This window comes from Acinonyx jubatus, chromosome E4, assembly GCF_027475565.1.
Source record: "Acinonyx jubatus isolate Ajub_Pintada_27869175 chromosome E4, VMU_Ajub_asm_v1.0, whole genome shotgun sequence".
In the NCBI taxonomy this organism is placed as follows: domain Eukaryota; kingdom Metazoa; phylum Chordata; class Mammalia; order Carnivora; family Felidae; genus Acinonyx; species Acinonyx jubatus.
The window spans coordinates 1343046-1364514 of NC_069395.1; the positions used below are offsets into that span (position 1 = coordinate 1343046).

Below are 21469 nucleotides of genomic sequence, written 5' to 3' on the forward strand. Positions count from 1 at the left end.
GTAGCAGCGGCCAGTGTCAGAAGCAAGCCCGGTGGGAGGCAGTGGCGAGACGGATGTGCGATGTGTCTGGACAAGAGCACACAGGGTGGAATGATGGATGCGGGGAGGATGCGGGGACAGGCAGACGGAGACTTCCATCCCCTGAAGGATGGCGCTGGGTGGGGTCTGGCTTGACCAGTCGGGTAGATGGCAGTGCCATTTACTGAGACCAGTAACCAGTTTGTGGGAGAAACATTCAAGGTTTTAGTTTTATTTATTTATTTTTTTGAGAGAGAGAGAGCACGAGTGGGGGAGGGGCAGAGAGAGAGGGGAAGGGGACAGAGGACCCAAAGCGGCTCTGCTCTGACAGTAGGGTCCGATGCGGGGCTTGAACTTAGAAACCGAACCGCAAGACCATGACCTGAGTCAAAGTGGAACGCTCAACCAACCGAGCCACTCAGGCGCCCCTCAAGGTTTCAGTTTTAGCCAGGCTAAGTTCAAGGTGCCAATTAATCGTTAAATCCCCAAGCAGACATTAGGATGTGTGCATTGAGCACCGTGGGTGTGCTGGGCCAGTGTTCGGCACCTCATGGGTATCTTCTATCACCATGATAGCCTAGAAGGAAGGGAGGATCGATAGCCTGTTTGATGGTGAGGAGACTGAGGCTCGCGGGGTGTGCCAGCATCTTCTGTCGCCACTCCAGATCTTTCCTCTACCCTTGTCCGCTCTGTCAGGGGGCCAGGAGGCTGAAGGCTTGTCCATGGCTTCTGTTGGGCTTGGCCACAGAACAGGAGATGGGACGGAGGAGAGGGAGGCTGGGCATTCCACACACCCCCCCCCCCCGCCTCCCTGCCAGGATGCTGTAGGTCACGGCTGCCACCAGAGACCCTCTCCAGATTCAAGGGGCTCTTCTCTCCCCATCCCTGGGCCCCCAAAGTGGCACTAAGCCCACTGTTTCTAGATCTGGGGTAACGCTCTGTCCCCTGTGGTTCAGCAGCACCCTGTGCACACCTTTAGATATAACCCTGCTAGGAGACGTTGCTCAATTTATCTGATTGGAGAGAACCCTTAGTTCCTGATGGAACCCTGCCGATACACTTTGGGGCTAGAGATCTTGTCGGCAGTGGAGCTGGGATTCGGACTCAGAGTGGTTGCAGAGGCTGAGCTGTAGCTCCTAAGCACCATCCCTCCCGTCAGACTCTAGTTGGAAAAAGAAAGGGGTTAGGTAGCAGGAGGGACTTACCAAGGGGAATGAGCACAGATCCAAGGCTCTGTTTCTATTTAAAAATTTTTTTAACCTTTATTTATTTTTGAGACAGAGAGAGACAGCATAAACGGGGGGGAGGGTCAGAGAGAGGGAGACACAGAATCTGAAATAGGCTCCAAGCTCTGAGCTGTCAGCACAGAGCCTGACGTGGGGCTCGAACTCGCGGATTGCGAGATCACGACCTGAGCTGAAGTCGGACGCTTAACCGACTGAGCCACCCAGGAGCCCCCTAGGCTCTGTTTCTAGAAGACAGGAAAAATAAAGATGGGTGAAAGCTGTAACCAGAGGGAAGGGATGTAACAGACTTCAGGGACTGGGGGATTAGGACTTGTGCTTGGGGGTTGGGGAGGGACATGGGATATTTAAGGCTGGCCTGGCAACTTCAGACAGACTGGAAGGCCACCTGGGAGGAGAATCCGGGAGATCCAAACCCCAAGTAGCTTAACAGGAGGTGGGGTTGATGCCGGAGAGCAGGCCCTGTCCTACAGAGGGACAAAAGCTTTGACCTGAAATCGGGTCAAAGAGGAAAAGCATTCTGGCTGACCCCCGGCCCACAAGCAACCGCACCATGTGAGACGTATTTTGCACCTCATCCAGGGCCAGGCAGCTCTGCGCAGGAGGCCCGGAGGCGACAAAACCAGGCCCACAGGCCTGCACATCCCAGCGGGACCGGACTGTCTTGCTCTGTCCCATGAGAGCCCTCCCACACCCCGAGACGCGCACATGGCTGCCCCACGCTGGGTCCTGAAAGTCAGGCCCCCGCCGCGGGACTGGGGACAGACAAGAACGCTGGCAGTTAGGTTTCACAAAGTGGGTCGGGCCGGTGACCGTGTGGTGTTCAGGACACAGAGGGGACAGGAAGGGTGGCAGGTTGTGTGTGAGGGAGGGGGTCAGGAGGTTGCACCCTGGTGGCCTCAGGGTTGCTGCAAGAGGTCAAGGACAGAGAGTGCCCAGCGCCGGTACACGTGCACACAGACACTCCCAGTCCGCCCACGCGCACGCGCACCCTACCCCCGAACCGGCGCTTCCACCCCCGCACAGACACGCTCTCTCACACGCGCACAAGGTCCCCCCCTCTGCCCCCCCAGCTTGAAGACGCTCGCTCGACAACACGACCCCGGCCGGCCGGCGGGGGGCGCCTGAGAGCTGCCCCGGGGCCCTTGAGGCGTCAGGGGCCCGCCCCCGCCGGCCGGACACTCGGAGCGTCGGTTTTCTCTTCTGTCGAGACAGACCAGCTTCCCCGCGGGGCGCGGTAACCGGCGGCCGCGTTGCCGCTGTTGTGGACGTGCGCCTGGCCGCCGTCTCCGACCTCCGGAATCAGAATATGGGGGGTGGGCCCTGCGGCTGTATTTCCAAACGTTCCAGAATTTGAATTTGTTCAAACATATTTACGTTTATTTGCATAAACACTTGTGCAATATACAAAACTCAGAGGTCCAGCGTATGGGTGAAGTTTCTCCCTTCCCGCCCCCAGCCCCATCCCCGCCTCTCAGCCCTCCCCCCGCTCCAGGACGTTCTACCAGATTTCTGGAGTTTCTGGGTCTTCTCTCAGAAATGGACTATACAGGTACAAACAATATATATCCCTCCTCTCCCTTTTAGATATAAGAACATTTTGTTTTATTATGATTTTTTCACCCATCTATGCCCAATGTGGGGCTCGAACGCGCGCCCCTGAGATCAAGGGTCACTCGCTCCACCGAGCCAGCCAAACACCACAACCTGTCCCTTTTTTATGCAAGTGGTAGCAGGGCACTGTACCCTCCATTCTGTACCCCACCTTACCCTAGAGCTTGGACTCTGTGCATACGGAGAGAGCCCTTAGTTTTGCGCAGGACGTTTGTAATGGCCTCTCGGAAACCCCTCCGTGATCTCTGCCCAGAGAGCAGCTATAGGCTGAGGCCAGTCCAGGCCCAAGACTCTTTGAGTTTTTCGAAAAATTGTGTAAAATATACACAGGCTATAAATTACCAGGGCACCCAGTTGGCTCAGCCGGTGGAGCGAGCGACCCTTGACCTTGGGCCGTAAATCCCAGCCCTATGTTAGGTATAGAGATTACTTAAAAATAAAATCTTCTAAAATTTACCATTTAACCATTTTTAGGTGTACCATTCAGCGGCGTCGAGCACATTCACAATTTTGGGCACTATTTCCAAAATTTTTCTCACCGACTCAAACAGAAACTTCTGTCCTCGTGAAACACTAACTCCCCGTGCCCACCACCCGCTCCCCCCACCTCTATTCTCCTTCGTGTCTCTATGGGTTTGTCTACTCTAGGGACCTCGTGCAAGTGGGACCACACACTTCTAGTTCACGGCTCCTTTCACTTAGCACGTTTCCACGGTTCCGCCATATTGTAGCAGGTGTCAAATTTCCTTCCTTTTTAAGGCTGAATAATATTCCACAGTCAATCTAGCCCACACTGTGTTTCTCCCTTCCTGTGTGAACGGACCCTCGGGTTGTTCCCGCCTGTCGGCTGGGGTGAATGTGTTGCCGTGGACGCGGGTACATGGCCTGGAGCCTTACGTGAAGGCCTGACTCATTTCCCCCGGACTCTGGTGGTGCCTGTGGCGAGAAGAGGGACAGGGGTCTGGAGAGGAGGGGCAGAGGAAGCAAACACAGCCCACCGATGACCCCCCTCGCACAGAGTGCAGCTGACGGCCTTATGAGGCCCTCCTCCTTTCCAGTACGCCCCCACCCCCCTCCCCTGCTCAGTCGCTTTAACGCAGGCACAGTGGCCTCCACCTTTCCCACACGAGGCAGGGCGGCTGCCCCAACGTGCCCTCCCTGTCTGTGGGGCCTGTCCTCCCCCCTGCTGGCCTAACCGCTCGCTGCTTCTGGCCCATTTTTTCTTTCCAGGCACCGCTGGCCGCTGAGGCCTTCTCCAAGCACCCATTGACCACTGCGGGCTTCCCCTATGCTTTGCTGTCCTCCCCTCCTCAGCTGTGACACATTTGACTTGTTGGACATGTTCCCACCCCACCTAGAAAGTCCGGTGCAGGACAATGTGTCTGCGGTGCCCTGGTCTATTCCTAGTGCCCAGCAGGGGCTCAGTAAGTGACTTTGCGTGGCCAGGGGCCCAGCTCTCAGGGTGACTCAGCTGCTCTAGCCTCTCCCCTGCGATATGCACCCTCATGTCCAGTGGCCCGTCTCCCACCCTGCGGGGCAACTTCCTCCTGGACCTTCTGCTGCAGCCAAGTCAGCCTCTTTTCCCTTCCTTCCCTCACTCCCTTCCCTCACTCATTTCCCTCACTCCCTTCCCTCACTCTGACCTGCCCCTCTCCACTGTGTCTGTATCTTAGTGAACCTGAGAGCCTCCCACTACCCAAAGCTAAGCTCAGTCAACAAAACCTGTACATTCCAAACAGTTCCCAAGCCCTCCCTCTCACCCTGTGCAGTGGTCACTACCATTGCTGGTAGGGCCCCACCCCCACCCCGCCAGGGGCCCTCCCACCGGGGTCAAAGTTGTCTACAAATCAGGTCTGACTACTCTGCTCTGACCTAGGACCTCACTGGCTTGTCAGGGCAGGCAAAGACCCAGCTCACTTCTCTGCTTCTCTAGCTGCACCCCTCCCTTTCTGCATTCCCTGGCTCGCCCCTCCCCACACTCCCCAACCGTGACTTGCTCTCTCTCAGTGCCATGACCTTGCACACACTGTTCCCTACACCTGTGTGTCCTTCTTTATCTTCTCTGCTAAACAAAATTCCTGTTCAACCACCCCAGTTTCACCTCCCTTCTGTCATCATTAGATAGGTTTCTTACCTCCTTCTTCAGTTACATTTAAGATACTTATCAACAGGGGTGTAGAGCTTACTTAAGTACATAAATAAATAAATCAATGGGGCGCCTGGGTGGCTCAGTGGGTTGACTGTCCCACTTCTGATTTCGGCTCAGGTCGTGATCTCATGGTTCGTGAGTTCAAGCCCTGTGTTGGGCTCTGCGCTGACAGCACGGAGACTGCTTGGGATTCTCTCTCTCTCCCTCTCCCTCTGCCCCTCCCCTGCTCATGCTCTGTCTCTCAAAATAAATAAACATGAAGAAAAAAAAAAAGGCTAGGTAATTAACCCTATTCACACAACCAATAAGGATTTGAAGTAGAGTTTGAGGGGTGCCTGGGTGGCTCAGTCGGTTAAGCATCTGACTTTGGCTCAGGTCATTATCTCATGTTTCATGAGTTCGAGCCCCACATCAGGCTCTCTGCTGTCGGCACAGAGCCTGCTTTGGATCCTCTGTCTCCCCCCACTCTCTCTGCCCCTCCCCTGTATCTCTCAAATTAAATAAATAAACTTAAAATTTAAAAAACGAAGTAGAGTTTGAACCCAGGAACACATCTTCCTGCCCATTTCTTCCCTTGAGCCCTGGAGGCTTCTCAGGGGGCTAGGGGAGGGGCTGGCCCCAGGACCTTCTCTCTTCCCAGGGAAGGTGTGTTTAGGAGGCCTTCCCCCATGGCCCTGCCCAGCGTTTCCCAGCAAGGGTTAGGCTGGCCCGGGAGAGCTCAGGGCTCTTATCCTACCCACACTGATCTAGAGTCTCCAGACATCTCCCAAGCCCCCTAGGGAAGATCACTTCCTGGAAGTCCCAGGCTGGGGATGAGGGAATGAGAGTTCTCCTTTGGTTCTTTAGTTCTGGGGGACCCTGCCTTCCCCATGTTAATCCTCTCTCCCATTTCCTTAACCTGGAGTTTGCAATGAGAATGAATTAATAACTCCTTGGATTTCAGTGGACTTGAATATTTATAAAGTCTTTCTCCCTAGTTTGCCACTTTTGACGGTCCACTCCGCTCTATAAGCTAGTTACATAGGACATTTGTGCTTTGATTCATTAAGACTACACCTAGGCCTCCGAAAATACGCCCGTGTCCTCAATGGACTGCGGAGCCCACTCTGAGAAGTCACGGGGCTTGCTGAAGTTCACCCAGCTGCTTACGGTGGGGCCAAGGCTTGCACCAGGCAGCATTTAAGCCCAGGGATCCTACTTCAGCTGCACTAGGAACTGAAAGGACCCGGCCTAGAACCAGTTTCTCTTCCCGTGAGCTTCAGTCACTCCTCTCCCTGGGGGCGAGCTAGCTGGGAGCCGCACCCAGCTCCCTTCAGACCACAGAGGACAAGCCAGGTGGATATTGAATCAGCCAGAAGCTCTCCTAGAGTTGGCCCTCCGCCTCGCCCTCTACCCACCACCTAGGAGGCCGTGCCCCTTCCTGAAGCGCCTTCCCCCAACCTGCTCTCTGTATCATTTGCTCTCTGGACCTCTTGGGGATTCCTGCCACTCCTGGGCCCCTCTCTCCTCTGTATCCATATCCTTCGTTAATTTTCCACCCGCCCACAGTCACTGAGCAGGACAGCAGTAGTGACCCAGGGCCTTGGCAGAGAGAGGGCAAGGGAAGGAAGGGGTGGGTCTGGGGGCAGAATCCACAGGCTCCTCAGAGGCAGCTGTGGTGAGGTCTGCAGATTCACAGGCAGATGAAGCAGACTCTGGGAGTGTCTGCGTGTGACCTGGGTGGTAGTTTACTGGGTAATGACAAGGGACCTTTTCTGGGCCTCCCTCTAGTTCTCCAGGTAAAGCACATGATTTCTGATTTCCAGGTTTTTTTTTTAAGTTCATTTATTTGTTTTGAGAGAGAGAGAGAGAGAGAGAGAGAGAGAGAGAATCCCAAGCAGGCTCCATACCGGCAGCGCAGAGCCTGACTTGGGGCTCGAACTCACAAACAGCGAGTGAGATCGTGACCTGAGCTGAAACCAACAGTCAGATGCTTACCAGACTGAGCCACCCAGGCACCCTAGTTGTTGTTGTTTGTTTTTAATTGTAGCAAAATATACATAACACAAAATTTACCATTTTTAACCACTCTAAGTGTCCAGTTGAGTGGAGGTCAGTGCGTTCACGCCGTGCAACCATTTCCCCCATCCATTTCTAGAACTTTCTAACTGAAACTGAAACTCTATACCCATTAAACACAAACTCCTCATTCCTGCCTCCCCCAGCCCCTAGCACCCATCATTCGACTTTTGCCTCTATGAATTTGACTCCTCTAGGGACTTCATGTAAGAATCATGCATATTTGTTTTTTGGTGCCTGCCCTAAATCCCTGAGCACGTCTTCAAGGTCCATCCACGTGGTAGCATGTGTCAGAATTTCCTTTCTTAATTTTAAGGCTGAAAAATATTCCATTTTAAGTATATACGATATTTTGTTTATCCTTTTGTCTGTGAATGGACCCTTGGGTTGTTTCCACCTCTTGGCTGCTGTGAATACCACTGCAATGAGCATTGGCGTACAAGTATTTGTGCGGGTCTTTGCGGTTCTGTGGGGCATATACTAGGAGAATTACTAGGTCATATGGCAATTCTATGTTTTATATTTTGAGGAACAGACCACTGTTTCCCACAGCAGGTGCACTATTTTGTGTTCTCACCAGCAATGTCTGGGGGGGTCCAACTTCTCCATATCCTCAGTAGCATTTATTATTTTCATTAAAATTTTTTTCTAAGTTTTTTTATTTATTTGAGAGAGAGAGAAAGAGAGAGAGAGAGAGAGAGAGAGAGAGAGAGAGAGCAGAGAGAGAGCAGAGAGGGATGGAGACAGAGAGAATCCCAAGCAGGCTCTGAACTGTCAGCACAGAGCCTGATGCGGGGCTCAAACCTACGAATCATGAGATCATGATCTGAGCCGAAACCAAGAGTCAGATGCTTAACCAACTGAGCCACCCGGGTGCCCCTGTTATTTTCATTAAAAAAAAAAAAAAATCTGTCTGTTGGAAATGCAAGCTGGTGCAGCCACTCTGGAAAACAGGATGGAGGTTCCTCAAAAAAAAAACAAAAACAAAAACAAAAAACTAAAAATAGAACTACCCTACGACCCAGCAACTGCACTACTAGACGTTTCTCCACGGGATACAGGTGGGCTGTTTCGAAGGGTCACATGCACCCCCATGTTTATAGCAGCACTATCGACAACAGCCAAAGGACGGGAAGAGCCCAAATGTCCATCGACGGATGAATGGATAAAAAAGATGTGGTATATATATATAATATATATACATATTATATATTATACACACACACACACACACACACACACACACACACATAATGGAGTATTACTCGGCAATCAAAAAGAATGAAATCTTGTCATTTGGAACTACGTGGATGGAACTGGAGGGTATGAGGCTAAGTGAAATTAGTCAGGGAAAGAAAAAATTATATGACTTCATTCATATGAGGACTTTAAGAGACAAAACAGAGGAACATAAGGGAAGGGAAACAAAAATAATATAAAAACAGGGAGGGGGACAAAACAGAAGAGACTCATAAACACGGAGAACAAACTGAGGGTTGCTGGAGGGGCTGTGGGAGGGGGGAATGGGCTAAATGGGGGAGGGGCACTAAGGAATCTACTCCTGAAATCATTGTTGGCACCATATGCTAACTAATTTGGATGTAAATTTTTGGATGTAAATTTAAAAAAATAAAAAATAAAATTAAAAAAATCTGTTTGCTTTTGCTATATTCATACTAATAAGTGTAAAGTGGTATCTCATTGTGGTTGATTTGCATTTTTCCCAATGACTGATGATGATGGGCATCTTTTCATGTGCTTATTGGTCATTTGTAGATTTTCTTTGAAGAAATGTCTACTCAAGTCCTTTGCCCATTTTCGAATTAGGTTGTTTGTATTTTTGTTGTTTTTAGGAGTTCTTTATGTACTCTGGGTATCAAACCCTTATCAGATACGGGATTTGGGAACATTCTCTTCCATTCTGTACACATTCTTTTCGCTCCGTTGAGTGTCCTCTGGTGGACAAAGGTTTTTAATTTTGATGAAGTTCAATTTATCTTTTCTTTTGCCATTTCCACTTTTGGTGCCATATTTAAGATTCCATCACTAGGGGCACCTGGCTGGCTCAGTCGGTGGAGCATGTGACTCTTGATCTTGGGGTTGTGAGTTCGAGCCTCACATTGGGTGTAGGGATCACTTAAAAATAAAAAAATATTAAGAAAAAAAAAGAAAGAGTCCATCACTAAATACAAGGTATGAAGGCTGAGTCCTATGTTTTCTTCTAAGACTTTTTATGGTTTTAGCTTTCATATTTAGGTTTTAATCCATTTTGAGTTAATTTTTGAATATGGTGTGAGGTAAGGGTCCAACTTCATTCTTCTTTTGCATGAGGAAAGACAACTCAGTTTATCTAGTGTCATTTGTTGAAGAGAATGTCTTTTCCCCATTTAGTGGACTTAGTACCTTTATAAAAAACCTATTGGTCATAGATGTATGAATTTATTTCTCGACTCTCAAATCTGTTTCATTGGCCAGTATGTCTATCCTTTTGCTAGTCCCACATGGTTTTGATTATTATAGCTCCGTAGTGAGAATTTGAACCTGAGTTGGGCTCTGTGCTGGCAGCTCAGAGCCTGGAGCCTGCTTCAGATTCTGTGTCTCCCTCTCTCTCTGCCACCACCCCCCTCAAAAATAAACATTAAAAAAAAAAGATTATTTGAGCTATCCAGAGTCCCTTGTAATTACACATGCATTTGCAGATTGCCTTTTCCATAGCTGGAAAAAAAAATCTGTTGGAATTTTGACAGGGATTGTGTTGAATCTGTCGATCGTTTTGGGGAATATCTTAATACTAAGTCTTTCTACTTAAGAACATTTCCCATTTATTTAGGTTTTCTTTAAAAATTTTCAGCAATGTTTTATAGTTTTCTATGTACAAGTCTTTTACCTCCTTGGTTAAATTTTATTCTTAGGTATTTTATTATTGTAGACACTATTGAAAATAGAATTACATTCTTCCTTTTTGAGATTGTTTATTGCAGGGCCACCTGCTGGCTCAGCCTTTAGAGCACAGGACTGTTGATCTCGGGGGTGGGGGTGGGGGGGAATCTGAGTTTGAGCCCCACGTTCGGTGTGGAGATTACTTAAAAAATAAAATAAGAAAGAAAGGAAGAAAGAAAGAAAGGATTGTTCGTTGTTTGTGTGCCAAAGCACAACTGATTTTTTTGTATGTTGTTTTTGTACCCTGCTCTAGTAGCTTTAGCAGCTGTCTTGTGGATTTTTCCATAGTTAGGATCATGTCTCTGAAATACATATATTTTTACCAGTTCTTTTCCAACTTGGCTGTTTTTTATTTCTTTTTCTGATCTAATAGCTCTGACTTCAACTTCCAGTACAAAGTTGAATAGCAGCGGTGAGAGTGGGTATTCTCCCACAATGACTTTCGCTCCTTAAAACAAAACCTACTTCTGTCCTAGGCGGTTTCGAGTTGCAAGAACCTTTCTGGATGGGTGGAGTAACCCCGAGTTGCAAGGGTGCGAAGAGAGAGCCTACAGGGTCCTGCACGCAGCCCTTCCATTGGTTGTCCCATGCAGGGCCCCATGCTCGCACGAGGGGATGCAGCCAATCAGCGTGGCTCGTCTCTGCCCAGCCAGCCCGCGCTAGATCGCGTCGTCCTGTCCCTCCTGCCGCATGCCGGGAATTGTAGTCTGATGGGGCCTTTCCGCCTAGAGCTAAGGGAGCTCGGGAACTACTAGACCCAGCATGCCGCGCGCGCAGCCCGGCGGCTTTCAGGAGTACCCCGCCAACACTCTGGAGCAGGAGCCGGCATCCGGGAGCAGGTGAGAGAGGTCTCCGGCCGGCGCTCAGGCCGCGGTGGGAGGCTCGGCCCCAGCTCCGCGGCTGCACTTGGAGGCGCACGAGGGCCAATCTCTTGCGTCGGAGGCCCCGGTGTTGGGAGCCCGTGGGCCGGACTGGCTGACCCTCTGGGTGGGCGGAAGCCGCCGGGATGTGCGCGCCCCGAGCCTCCCCGGCCCCCCGATGGCTGCTCCGAGGCTGGCCATGCGCTGCCTGTGACCACGGACCTCGTGTCCGTGGTTCCCGGGGTTGCGGCGTAGTCTGCGTCCTCTTGGGGTATCTCCGAGCCTGCGCACCCCCTCCCCGCCTCCCAGCGGAGACCTGGGTTCTAGATTTGGCTCTGCCACTGGTCACGTATCTTCCTGCCTCTTCGAGATTCCGTTTGGCCTTCGTGAAATAGGGTGCTTTAAGGGTCCTCCCAGCCCCTGGTCCTCAGGTCCTTCAGTCTGGGCTCTTCCAGCTGTGCTCCAGGACTTGGGGGAAGAAGCCAAGGCAATAGCAATTCCAGAGGTTCCCCGCAGGGTTGACGGTTGAGGGGATGTTGTTGGGTGGCATTAAGTTATTTTAAGTGCGTACCTAAGTGCCATCAGTCGACTTCCAGCCAGCCGGTCAGCCGTTCTTTCCCCCCTTGCATTAACTTCTTCCTGTAAATGCTCTGGAGCCTAGCTCGGGAGAGGGCGGGGCATTCTGGGCCCCGAGGTGAAAGGCTGGGGGTGGTGGGGGTGACCTGGGGAGCCGCAGCCGAGCTTCTGCCTGTGGTGCTTGCCCCTGCAGGGAGTGCTCAGTGCCCCCTCCCTATGCCACCCCTGTGATGCCCCTGTCCCGCTGGCTGAGATCTGTGGGGGTCTTCTGGCTGCCAGCTCCCTGCTGGGCGCCCCAGGAGAGGTGGCTGGGTTCCCTCCTGCGGCCCTCCCTGGTGCACGGGGGCCCAGCCCCGGGGGCCTGGCACGGTGCCCGCTGCTGGTGCCAAGCGTGGACAGAGGAGCCTCGGTGAGTGTGGTGGGGTGAGAGGCTTTGGGGAGGGGAGCAGTGCTCAGGTTTCTGACTTGTGCCTCCTCTCCTCAGAGCACTTTACTCCTCCCTCAGAATGAATGGAAACCAGAAATTGGACCCTTATGCCCAAGAAAAGCAGAATTTCATCCAACACTTCTCCCAGATTGTCAAGGTGCTGACCGAGGATGGCACGGGCCACCCAGAGATAGGAGATGCCGTTGCCCGGCTCAAGGAGGTGAGGGATTTGTGACTTCAGAGTGGGAATCTTTGGTTCATTCTATAAGCGTCTGGGGGTCCTGGCTTATGGGGGCGGAGCTGGCTTTTACCTGAGCGGCTCTGGGTCTCCTCTGGAGGGGGCGGGGCCTGGGCAGGGATACTCAGTGCTTCAGGACTGCTTTGCGTGAAGGGTGAAGAGGGTGAAGGCTTTAATCTGGTAAGTCTCTGATTTTGTTGAGAAAGGGAATTAGGTGTCCGAGGTCACAAGATGCTATTTTGACAGGGACCTGGGAGGAAGGGAGCCTGAGGCGGGCCAGGTGGAGCTAGGGCATCATCAGAAACCCCTGCTCCAGGAGAAATCTGGCTGGGAATTCTTTTTTCTTTTTTTTTTTTTTTTTTAATTTTAGAAAAAGAGAGAGTCTGAGCAGGGGAGAGGGGCAGAGGGAGAGAGAATCACAAGCAGGTTTGTGGAGCCTGACACAGGGCTCAGTCCTACAACCTTGGGATCATGACCACGACCTGAGCTGAAATTGAGATGCTCAACTTCCTGAGCCACCAGGCGCCCCCTGGCTGGGATACTTAAGTTGCCTAATTCTTTTATTCTTTTGGGGGGTATCTAGTAATTCTTTTTTTTTTAATGTTTATTTGGGGGGGGGGAGGGGCAGAGATAGAGGGGGACAGAGGATCCCAAGCAGGCTTCACACTGTCAGCACAGAGCCAGACATGGGGCTCGAACTCCTAAAGCCAGAGATCATGACTTGAGCCAAAGTCGGACGCTTAACCGGCTGAGCCACCCAGGCTCCCCTAATTAGTAATTTTTATAAATACTGTTGAAGCTAGGAAAAGGTTTGCTTACGCTGGGATGGAGACTACAGGAGGAGGTGCTCCCAACGCATTAGAGCCTGTGGACGGCAGAAGGCAGAAGGCAAAAATGGAGTTCCCAGCAGGAGGAGACGCCCCTGGAAGGCTGGGGGATGGGTCCCCTCCTGAGCTCTCTTCTGGCCTACTTTGGGGCCTTGTCTTTTTTTTTCTTTAATGTTTATTTTTGAGAGAGAGACAGAGACAGAATGTGAGCGGGCGAGGGGCAGAGAGAGCAGGAGACACAGAATCGGAAGCAGGCTCCAGGTTCTGAGCTGTCAGCACAGAGCCTGACATGGGGCTTGAACTCATGAACTGTGAGATCATGACCTGAGCTGAAGTTGGACACTTAACTGACTGAGCCACCCAGGTTCCCCGGCCTTGTCTTTAATACAGTGAGAGAGGCTTTTCACTTGCAGACAGTTTGAATTGTGGGTAGGAGGAGGTGGCTGGGAAGCATAGGAGAGGTGGGGATGGGGCAGGAACCTGGGAAGGAGAGACCTGAACTTGCCAGCCATTTCCGTGGCGTGAACCCTTGCCTCTGGGTTTAAGCCCTGCTTTGGGCTCGGGGACAGATTTTGCTGTGCAGTATGGAGGCTTTAAATTTACTGAGGAATGCAGTGCCTGGCTAGGTCAGTCAGTAGAGTGTGTGTGACTCTTGATCTCAGGGTTGTGAGTTCAAGCCACATGTTGGGCATGGAGCCTGCTTAAAAAAAAAAAAAAAAAAAAGGAAAAGAAAAAAATGTACCGAGGAAGACCACCCAGAGAGGGCTGGGGGCGGGGGAGCCACTCCAGAGACTCCCCGGAGGAGGAGCCGTGTTCGAGGAAGTTGAAGTTAGGTGGCGGTTGGAAGGGAGAGAGGGTGGGGAGCAATCTCGGAGCGGCCCTCTGCGAACACGCCGCCCTGCCCTCCCCCCCTGCGCCCAGGTCCTGGAGTACAACGCCGTCGGAGGCAAGTACCAGCGGGGCCTGACGGTGTTGATAGCCTACCGGCAGCTGGTGGAGCCCGGGAAGCAGGATGCCGACAGTCTCCGGCGGGCCCTGACCGTGGGCTGGTGTGTGGAACTGGTGAGAGGATGGGGCGGGGGGAGCGGAGGTTTTACCAGGGTGGGGGCATCCTGGGGGGCGGGGAGGGATGAGCCGGAAACTAATTTCTCCACGTGTTTCTGTGCGGCAGTAATCGAATTTGGACACCGAATTACCCCAAGGTTAACAAATGTGCAGAACCTCGTTGCCAGGGGGTACATATTTAATCCACAAACTAGCCGTGGGCCAGGGCCTTGGAACTGGACATAAAGGCGTCGCCTCTGGGGCACCTGGGCGGCTCATTCTGTTGGGTGTCTCTTTATTTGTTTTTTTGAAATGTTGATTTATTTTTGAGAGACAGAGAGAGAGTGGGTCGAGGTGGAGGAGCGTGACGCAGAGGATCCGAAGCGGACAGAGTGTGACGGCAGAGGTACCGACTCGGGGCTCAGACTCTTGAATGGTGAGATCATGACCTGAGCTGAAATCAGACGCTCAACCAGCTGAGCCGCCCAGGTGCCCCGAGCATCTAACTCTTGATCTCAGCTCAGGTCTTGATCTCAGGGTCATGAGTTTAGCCCCTAGCTGGGTTCCATGCTGAGTGTGGAGCCTAGTTAAAAAAAAAAAAAAAAGTCAACTCTTTCCTCCGAGCAGAGGATAACCACGCAAACGGTGTAGTTCTTCCAGAAGGTTACGCCAAAGCAGAGACTGGAAACTTTCAGCCCACTGGTAGTTTTCAAAAATTAAGGGCCCTAAATTTAATTAAGAAGAGATGTCACATAAAACCCCAGATTTCTGGCATTGCTTGGAAAATTACTAGATCCGGGCCCAGATACCCACGTAGCAGCAACTGGCTGACATTGAATCATAGCCACTGACCCCACAACAGGGCACGTGCTCTCTTGTGTGGCCCCGTCCTGCTCTGCTCCAATCCCCTTGTCTCCTATACCCGGTTCATTTGGCCCTTGAAGGGGCATTGTTTCCTGGCCTGGCCTAACGCCTTCACTAGTGACAAGGAGACTGGGTCCCAGGAGGGGTGCCAGGCTCTGAGGAGGGTGGCAGTGAGCCCAGAAGGGAAGACACTTAGGACATGATGAATGACGGACACTCTGAGGCTTCTGGCCTGCCTCAGGGGAAGACGTGATGGGCTCGGGGTCAGCCATGCCGCATTCTCGGTTTGGTTTGGGCAGCGCGGGCGGGACTGTGGTGTGTGGCTGTTGGAAATTCCAGTCTGTAGCTTGTGAGTGAGATGGGCCTGGAGAAGAGGGATTTGCCTCCAAGGAGGTAAAGGGATAGTGGCATCACTGAGGGACAGGTGATGGGCAAGGAGGCCCAGGGCAGAGCAGGGGCGCAGAGCTCGGGGACCAGGCGGGGGAGGATTTGAGGGCCCAGTGGTTCACCTGCTGGAGATGATTGTCATGAATTAGAGCTGCACCTGTGAGTGTTTCTTTTTTTAAACGTGGCGGTAGTGCTGTCCCTTCCCCAAGGTGCTTTTGAGCTGTCCCCCATTGTTTTTGTTTGGGTGATTAAAAAAAAAAAGTATCTTGAGAGAGACCGAGAGAACACGAGCGGGGGAGAGGCAGAGAGAGAGAGAGAATCTCAAGCCGGCCCCAGGCTGTCAGCACAGAGCCCGATGCTTGGACTCCCGAAACTCTGAGGTATGACCTGAGCCGAAACCAAGCGTCGGACGCTTAACCAACTGAGCCTCCCAGGCGCCCCTTGTTATAATCTCTGCTTTTATCTTTCTACCTCTGCCTCATTTCCTTCAATCTCTTACTTTTCTATCTCAGGATTCACCTCCTAGACACGAGGACATTTGCCCGTATATCCACAGTACCGTGATCACTCGTATCTTAGTTCATTTGGGCTGCTACAACAAAATAACACGGACTGGGGTAGCTTATAAAGAACAGAAGTTTATTTCGCTGAGTTCGGGGGGCTGGAGGTGGGAGATCACGGCACTAGTGTGGTTGGCGAGGCCCTCGTCCTGGGGCTGGGGCGGGGGGCACCTTCCTGCTACACCCTCTTGTGGCAAAAGGGGCTGGGGACCTCTGAAGGCCTGTCGTGAGGGCCCTGTCCCGGTGCCCGCACACCTCCCGGAGGCCCCGCCTCCTCATCCACGGTTAGGATTTCAACATACACATTTGCAAGGATACATTCAGGCCATAGCAACGTTCCAGGATAATTTATTTAACACCGGTACAGTAATATTATCTGATGTATATTTCTTTTTTTTTTATTTCATAAACGCCAAATTTAATATATTGTCTGGTGGCTTTAGGTCATATTCCTTTCTCCTTGACCTTAAAATTCTTCCAATATCCCTCTTCTGGCCTTGGGAGAGTCTGATGAATTTTTTTTTTTTTTTTTTAATTTACATCCAAATTAGTATAGAGTGCAACAGTGATTTCAGGAGTAGATTCCTTAGTGCCCCTCCCCCAGTTAGCCCATCCCCTCTCCCCCAACCCTTCCCGTAACCCTCAGTTTACTCTCCATATTTAAGAGTCTCTTCTGTTTTGTCCCCCTCCCTGTTTTTGTATTATTTTTGTTTCCCTTCCCTTATGTTGCTTTCTTTTGTCTCTTAAAGTCCTCATATGAGGGAAATCATAGGATTTTTGTCTTTCTCTGACTAATTTCACTTAGCATCACAGCCTCCAGTTCCAGCCACGTAGCTGCAGATGGCAAGATTTCGTTCTTTTTGATTGCCGAGTAATACTCCCTTGTATATATAGACCACATCTTCTTTATCCACTCATCCATCGAGGGACATTTGGGCTCTTTCCATCCTTTGGCTGTTGTCGACAGCGCTGCTGTAAACGTGGGGGTGCGTGTGTCCCTTCGAAACAGCCCACCTGTATCCCGTGGAGAAACGCCTAGCAGTGCAGTTGCTGGGTCATGGGGTAGTTCTAGTTTTAGTTTTGTGAGGAACCTCCATCCTGTTTTCCGGAGTGGCTGCACCAGCTTGCATTCCCATAATGTATATTTCATAGTTAAATTTCCTCATTGTCCACAAAAAGTCCATTCTAAGTTGTTTGTTTTTTTTTTTTTTCAAATACTCAGCACCCAGTCAAGAGTAATGGGTTCTTCTTCGATCTTTAGTCTTTAATCTTTAGAATAGTCCCTCCAGCGTAACTAATACCGTGGATAGGTTTCTCATTTAGTTGAGACTCTGGTACCGGTGTGTATTTTTTAAGTCCCCTACAAAACAGGAAGTGCAGTTGGGTTACGAACTGCGGTGGGACAGAGGAGACTGAGGGAAGCCGCAGAACGAATGCCCCTGGAGACCATGTGGGTTGAGTGGGAACGGTTGAAACCAGGTGGAAGAGAGTGGACCGGGAGCTTCAGTGGAAGCATGTCGCTCAAAGTAAACACTATGTACGTAAGACACGTGCCTCCGATATGGGGGCCCAGAGCCTGCCCCAGGATGAGGGCAGACATGGAGGTGTGGATGGACGCCTCCTTCCCCGAGGATTCACTTGGGAAAAGAACAGCGGCCACCTTAGTCCTTTCTGTATGGGGCACGGCAGAGCCGACGGGTGGCGCTGGGGGCTCCGAGCGAGGCAGGGCCGCTGGTGCGCAGAGTTCAGGGCGGAGTGAAGATCTAAACCGTGTTCTGGAAGGCCGTGTTCGAAGTCTCGGAACCTGACTACAAGAAGTATTGGGGTACGCGGCGGCATTTCGCTCTCTGTTACACATGCATTTGTTACACACCGGCTCCGGGGCCGGCTGTTTGAGCCTCTGGGAGCTCCGGCGGGGGCAGATGTTGGCCTTGCCTCCGAGGACCTCACAGCCTGCTGGGAAAACTCGTGTATCCTGGGGACCTCAGGAAGGCTGGGACTTAGAAGCCCTGGGCTGCTGTTTGAGTGGTTAAATGGTTAAGACCCATGGGTGGAAGTTACCAGGGGTCAGACTTCGGTTCTGTCCCTATTAGACCTGCACCCTTAGATGAGCTCCCTGAGGTGGGGCTTTGTCCCGCACACGGGTGTGTAAGCAGAGTGCCCGGGGACGACATGGGAACAGCTGCCTTTTATTCCAGAAGTCAGGTAAAGTCAGACTGCGTGAAGGAATCTTCCCTTCAGCATCCGAGGAAGTTTTTGGCCAGGGAACAGTCTGTGAAGATCTAACCTCCCTGACCCCGGGGTCGTCTGGGGCTGCGTGTTTGGGGATGTCCGAGATCTGTTGGGAGTCTCTCGCTCTGGCAATGAGAGCTGTGACCCCACGTTATACCTGGAACGCCAGATCCAACGAGGTCCTAGGATTTTCCGAAGTCCCACAGCACAGCACAGATGTCCCGGCCGCTCCGTCACCGGCAGAAGGAGCACCTCCAAGGAGACCGAGGGTCTTACCCCACTCTTCCTTCTCCTGCAGCTCCAGGCTTTCTTCCTGGTGTCGGACGACATCATGGACTCCTCCCTCACCCGGCGGGGGCAGGTCTGCTGGTATCAGAAGGTGCGAGAAGCCAGCAGTGGGCGTGGCAAAGGGCCTGGGCGGTGGCGACCTCGAGCCCGCCGAGGTGTCCGCAGCGGCCAGAGATTGACCGCATGTTTCTTCTGCGTCCCCGACAGCCAGGCATAGGTCTGGATGCCATCAATGACGCGTTGCTTCTGGAAGCATGTATCTACCGCGTGCTGAGGCTCTACTGCCGGGAGCAGCCCTATTACCTGAACCTGATTGAGCTCTTCCTGCAGGTGTGCCTGGCCTGGCCTCCCTGGGCCACTTTCACCTGGCTTCGCTCGGGGCACGGGAGAGCGCTAGGTCTGCCTGAAGGGAACAAAGCAGGGAAGGGCGCCGGGCAGGGTGGTGGCAGGAAGGGCCCCCCTGGTCCCCGTGATCGGGTCAGGATGGGCCATGAGGCCCGGGCCCCTCGCCCTCTTTTTTTTTTTTAATTTATTTATTTTGAGCGAGTGAGCCACTGGGTGGGGGAGGGGCAGAGAGAGGGGGAGAGAGAATCCCAAGCAGGCTCCCCACTGACCACGCAGGGCCCGATACAGGGCTCGAACCGTGAGATCATGACCTGAGCCGAGATCAAGAGTCAGACGCTTAACCAAACTGTGCCACCCGGGCACCCCAAGGGCCCTGTCCTTGCTGCCTCTCTGACTGCCCATGGCGTGGGATGTGGGTCCCGGGATTTCAGGGTTTCCCAGCCCTGGAGAAAGGCAAGGTCATGGGCCATCTTCCTCCTCAGAGTTCCTATCAGACTGAGCTCGGACAGACGCTGGACCTCATCACGGCCCCCCAGGGCAATGTGGATCTCAGCAGATTCACTGAAAAGAGGTGAGGGATGGTGGGAACTGCATCCGGACGGCCCGGGAGGGCTGTGCTGGGCACTGCCCTTCTGAGCGGTGTGTCTTCTCCCCTGCCCAGGTACAAGTCCATCGTCAAGTATAAGACCGCTTTCTACTCGTTCTATCTTCCTGTGGCTGCCGCCATGTACATGGTGAGTGAGCCTCCCCACCCTTGCTGCCCCCTGATGGGGCTTTTGGACAAGAGGGCACAAAGCAGACGTCTTCGGGCAGTCTCGTGCCCCCACTGCGTGGCTGTGTGACCTTGACCAAGTTACTTAAGCTGTCTGAGCCTGCTCTCAGCTGTAAGATGATAAAGTTCCCTCCCCGGGATTTTTATGACCGTTAGCCAAGGCAAGGGACGTCAAAGCAGTCAGCCCGTCGAGTCTGGATGGGAGTGGGGAGGAGGTCACACGGTGTGATGTGGAGAACCCTGGGCTAACTGCCTGCGCTGACCTCGCTTCTCTGTTTCCCTTCTCATCGCGCAGAAGTGGTAAATGGTGAAGGGTCAGGAAGAAGAGTGTTGCCCGGGGTCCGCAGGCCTCTGGGGCTGACCCGCCTCTGCTGGCCCTCACCCGGAGGCTCCGCTGGCATAAGCGGGTGGAGGTTGGGCGGTCCAGACGTCCTGCATCCGGGCGGCCAGGCGTGTCTGAAAGGAGAGGGGAGACGATTTGGGGGCTGTGCTGAGGCCAGCCCCCCCCCCCCCAGAGCAGCAGCAGGGAAAGCGGAGGCCCCCCTGGAGTTGGGCTCACTGCTCCCCTTTCCGCCGTAGGCGGGCATCGATGGGGAGAAGGAGCACGCCAGCGCCAGGAAGATCCTGCTGGAGATGGGGGAGTTCTTCCAGGTGCAGGTAGGAAGGTGCCGGTGGGAGCAGGCCACAGCTTCCTGTCTCCGGAGCCTCTCCACTCTGCCTTTTCTGCCCCTGCCAGGATGATTACCTTGATCTCTTTGGGGACCCCAGTGTGACAGGCAAGATCGGCACGGACATCCAGGACAACAAATGCAGCTGGCTGGTGGTTCAGTGTCTGCAGCGGGCCTCTCCAGAGCAGCGCAAGGTCCTTCAGGTGCCGGAGAGAGGGCTGTGGACCTGGGCTCGTAAGGAGGGGGACGGGGCAGTGATTCTCAAGTGGGGGTGCTCTTGCAGACGTTTTTCCGTTGTAACTTGGTGTGCGCGTGCGCTACAGGTGCCTCCTGGGTAGAGGCCGGGAAGCCGCCAAATGCACAGAATGCACAGAACGGCTTCCCCCCGCAGGAGAGTCTCCAGCCCTGAGTTTGAGTAGTGCCCACCCAGGTTGAGAAGCCCCGGGGGAGAAGAAACTGAGTCCCGAGCCAGTATCTGAGCATTTGGGGTGGGGAGACGGAAGTTGAAGATCGGAGGCGCTCAAAGACCCTGGAAACCGGAGGCGGGAAGTAGTGACCAGCGATAGAGATGTTCTGGAATCTGTGCATGAGGGGCGTGCCGGGCACCTGGAGGCGCTGGTGGGGTAGGCTGAGCCCGTTCCCCTGCCCCCAAACCCTTCCAGGAGAACTATGGGCAAAAGGAGGCCGAGAAGGTGGCCCGGGTGAAGGCGCTCTACGAGGAGCTGGAGCTGCCGGCCGTGTTCGGGCAGTACCAAGAGGACAGCTACGGCCGCCTGATGGGCCTCATCGAGCAGCACTCTGCGCCCCTGCCCCCGGCCATCTTCCTGGGGCTGGCGCACAAGATCTACAAGAGGAAAAAGTGACCCGGGGACCGGGGACTGGGAGGGGTTGGGCGAGGCGGGGCCGCGAGGCGCTCAATAAATTGTCGAACCTTGTCGTGGTCCTGTTCCTGCTGTGCTAGCCGGGGGCTCCGGCCAGGGTGGGCAGGGGTGGGGGTGGCTGCACGGAAGCGGGGACCAGGGGGGGCCTTGCCTTCGGGACCCCTGAGGACCGAAAGCCTAAGACCTCGAAAGCTGCACGCTGGGCCTCGGTGGGTGACACAGGCGCGACGTCAGGCGCTGGGGGCTGGGTCTGAGCCACGCCACGCCCATGCGTGAAGGGGCGCGGCTGCGCAGCGCCGGCGGGTTGTCCCAGCGCCCCCCCCCCCCCCACCTTCCAGTCTGTGCGGTCCGGCGGGGACCTTGGGAGCCGAAGAGGAGCCCGCTGCAGCGGCTGCGGGAGGAGGCCCCTGGTGAGGAGGGCTCGGCCTCGGGACGCGAGAGAGGGGGGGCGGGAGAGGGGAGCAGTGAAGCTGCATA

The 21469-nt window shown here is 53.4% G+C and overlaps 1 protein-coding gene and 1 long non-coding RNA gene across 6 annotated transcripts; one reads left to right on the forward strand and one right to left on the reverse strand.

Annotated features, from left to right (window-relative positions):
• Positions 1 to 10721: 10721 nt before the first annotated feature.
• Positions 10722 to 21022, forward strand: FDPS (farnesyl diphosphate synthase). Of its 5 annotated transcripts, none has more exons than XM_053208789.1 (11): positions 10742 to 10862; positions 11653 to 11868; positions 11944 to 12106; positions 13873 to 14013; positions 18337 to 18417; positions 18534 to 18656; positions 19154 to 19242; positions 19333 to 19405; positions 20023 to 20100; positions 20180 to 20314; positions 20774 to 20974. In XM_053208789.1, the coding sequence occupies exons 1-11, from the start codon at positions 10786 to 10788 to the stop codon at positions 20972 to 20974; spliced, it is 1377 nt and encodes a 458-aa protein (XP_053064764.1). In that variant the 5' UTR covers positions 10742 to 10785. The 5 variants fall into 5 exon arrangements, with proteins under 5 accessions (XP_026904108.1, XP_026904109.1, XP_053064764.1 ...); XM_027048306.2 differs by lacking the exon at positions 20774 to 20974 and adding an exon at positions 20503 to 20644 and having other exon boundaries at positions 10744 to 10862; XM_053208790.1 differs by having other exon boundaries at positions 10747 to 10862; positions 11965 to 12106; positions 20774 to 21022.
• LOC128312929 (uncharacterized) lies at positions 18841 to 20183 on the reverse strand. Its single transcript, XR_008292888.1, has 3 exons — positions 20003 to 20183; positions 19007 to 19899; positions 18841 to 18961 (listed from the first exon to the last, which is right to left on the reverse strand). It is a non-coding gene; the product is annotated as an uncharacterized LOC128312929 (long non-coding RNA).
• Positions 21023 to 21469: the final 447 nt, after the last annotated feature.